The 2,474-nt window shown below is 37.8% G+C and overlaps 1 protein-coding gene across 2 annotated transcripts in view; it reads left to right on the top strand.

Annotated features, from left to right (window-relative positions):
• Positions 1-678: 678 nt before the first annotated feature.
• LOC111477655 (monosaccharide-sensing protein 2-like) overlaps positions 679-2,474 on the top strand; it is a 3,957-nt gene continuing 2,161 nt past the window's right edge. The window contains exons 1-3 of one of the 2 annotated variants that reach the window (XM_023121521.1): positions 679-788; positions 1,038-1,148; positions 1,355-2,272. In XM_023121521.1, coding sequence (XP_022977289.1) covers positions 1,070-1,148; positions 1,355-2,272 — 997 coding nt within the window. In that variant the 5' untranslated portion in view covers positions 679-788; positions 1,038-1,069. The remainder of the gene's footprint in view (positions 789-1,037; positions 1,149-1,354; positions 2,273-2,474) is intronic. The other variant, XM_023121522.1, reaches the window with a different exon arrangement.

Here is a 2,474-nt window from a genome sequence, read left to right as displayed (position 1 = left end):
TTTTTTTTTTTTTTTTTTTTTTTTGTATTTAATTTAATAAGTTTGTTAACTTAATTTTTTTTTTAATTTTGTATTTAATAAAAATTTAAATTATATTTAAACTTTATAATTAATATAATATTAATATTTTAATTTTGTGTCGGAAGATTCAGTAAATCACATAGGGTGGGCTGGTTCTTTTTCTAACTTAGCCTGGCTTTCAACTCCATCTCGGCCTCGAACTCGCATATTCAATCCTTCTATCACGGTAAACAAGGTAAACCCCTATCTGGTTGATATAAAATTAAAATTTTAAATGCATCTTTGGTAAAGTTGTAATTTAATAATTAGAATATTTATTAATTTTCTAAAAATGTTATAATTTACGAGAAAGATTTTAAAAATATGGTTAAAATAAAACAGAAATTCATAACAATCTTCACATTTGGAATATATATGAAGTAATTTCTCTAAAAAAAATAGAATTTAAGCAATATAGAAGGACACGTGTCGCCATAAAATAAATCGAAAGGGATTTTCGGAAGATCTCGATTGAGAGAGAAGAATCAGTCACGTTCTTTTTTGTTCATGTTTTTTCCATAATCATCATTCAGAGAAAAGTACGTCAAAAATTGAGATTAATAACCATTTCGATCTCCTTCAAATTCGAATCTCCTGCGTATTTCGAGCTCACGCAGATGGAGGAAAATAGATCACAGCACCACGTTTCTCGGCCATGGATTGCCTTGTGGTTTCTCCTTACGACCTAGTCGCTACTCCCTACTCTGTCGTCTCCGATTTCATTTTAGGTACTTTAGTTTTTCATAATTTCCTTTTCCCCTCCAATGCAACTATCTGTGACTAAGCATTTCGATTCTTCTATCTCTTGATCGCATTTTCATGTAACATCATAAACTACGTTGGTGTCTATCGCCACTGTTTTCGAATTTGACGTTCCAATTGTGTATATGTTCGTGGTGTTTAGTGTCATCGGATCATAGGAAGTCAGTTTTCAGTGTCATCAGCGTTCATTTGATGTAACTGCTTTTGCTGGCTAGGAGAGTTATTATAATTCATCGCATTGGTAAGGATGAGGGGAGCTGTGCTCGTTGCGACCGCTGCTGCAATAGGTAACATGTTGCAAGGTTGGGATAATGCGACAATTGCAGGTACGATCGGTATACTTTCTAAATGTTTGTGGAATATCTGGAGCATAAGTAATCTGTTTAATCTCTAGAACTTCTTTTTAAGGTTCAGGGATGAGAGGAATTAGTTTAACATTGAACCTGTTTTGAGACTGTATTCTGGGCCTATAAAATGTAAAAATGAGCCTATTAAACCGAGCTTCTGAAAGTACTCCGCTAATGCATTTCAGGAGCTGTTATGTACATCAAGAAGGAATTCAAATTGGAAGGTGATCCTACAACTGAAGGGCTAATCGTGGCCATGTCACTAATTGGAGCAACAGTTATTACAACATTCTCGGGACCCTTATCCGATTCAATCGGTCGGCGTCCTATGATGATAATGTCCTCGATTCTTTATTTCGCCAGTGGTCTTGTTATGTTCTGGGCACCTGATGTTCATGTCCTGTTATTAGCCAGGCTTTTAGATGGGTTTGGAATCGGGCTTGCTGTTACCCTGGTTCCTGTCTATATTTCTGAAACTGCTCCAGCAGAGATTCGGGGGCTGTTAAACACCCTACCTCAGTTCACTGGTTCTATTGGAATGTTTTTGTCATACTGTATGGTTTTTGGAATGTCCTTGACGAAATCACCTAGCTGGAGAATGATGCTTGGGATCCTCTTTATGCCATCTCTAGTTTACCTTGCTTTAACTGTACTGTTTCTCCCTGAATCTCCACGTTGGCTTGTCAGCAAAGGCCGAATGAACGAGGCCAAGGAAGTTCTGCAAGCACTACGTGGCAGAGAGGATGTTGCAGGGGAGCTAGCCCTGCTGGTCGAGGGTCTGGGTTCAAGTGGAGACACGTCCGTCGAAGAGTACATAATTGGCCTAGCATCTGGAGAATCGAGTATGAGAAAGGGTCAGATCAGGTTATATGGACCTGAGGGAGGCCAGTCTTTGATTGCCAAACCTGTTACTGGACAGAGTACATTTGGCATAGCATCCCGCCATGGTAGCATTGTTAACCATAGTATGCCATTGATAGATCCTGTGGTAACTCTCTTTGGCAGTGTCCATGAGAAGGTTCCTGGTGAGACAGGAAGTATGCGCAGCATGCTTCTTCCAAATTTTGGAAGCATGCTCAATAATATGGCGGGCGATCAGCAAGGTACGAGGATAAAGTTTCACCATTCCTGAAGTTTCTCTTTAATATTTATGTTTGAATTAGATCATTTTTTTGTGTTAATAATGTATGCCATTTATGAATTTCTTCTACATCTGTTTTCAAATTAAAAATCCCCAAGTTTTCACCATCATAGTTCGTTCATAGCTCTCTCTCTCTCTCTCTCTCTTTTTTTTTTTTTTTTTCC

This window comes from Cucurbita maxima, unplaced genomic scaffold (assembly GCF_002738345.1).
Source record: "Cucurbita maxima cultivar Rimu unplaced genomic scaffold, Cmax_1.0 Cma_Scf00004, whole genome shotgun sequence".
In the NCBI taxonomy this organism is placed as follows: domain Eukaryota; kingdom Viridiplantae; phylum Streptophyta; class Magnoliopsida; order Cucurbitales; family Cucurbitaceae; genus Cucurbita; species Cucurbita maxima.
Note: the sequence above shows the minus strand (reverse complement) of the source record. Positions and strands in the feature narration are given on the sequence as shown.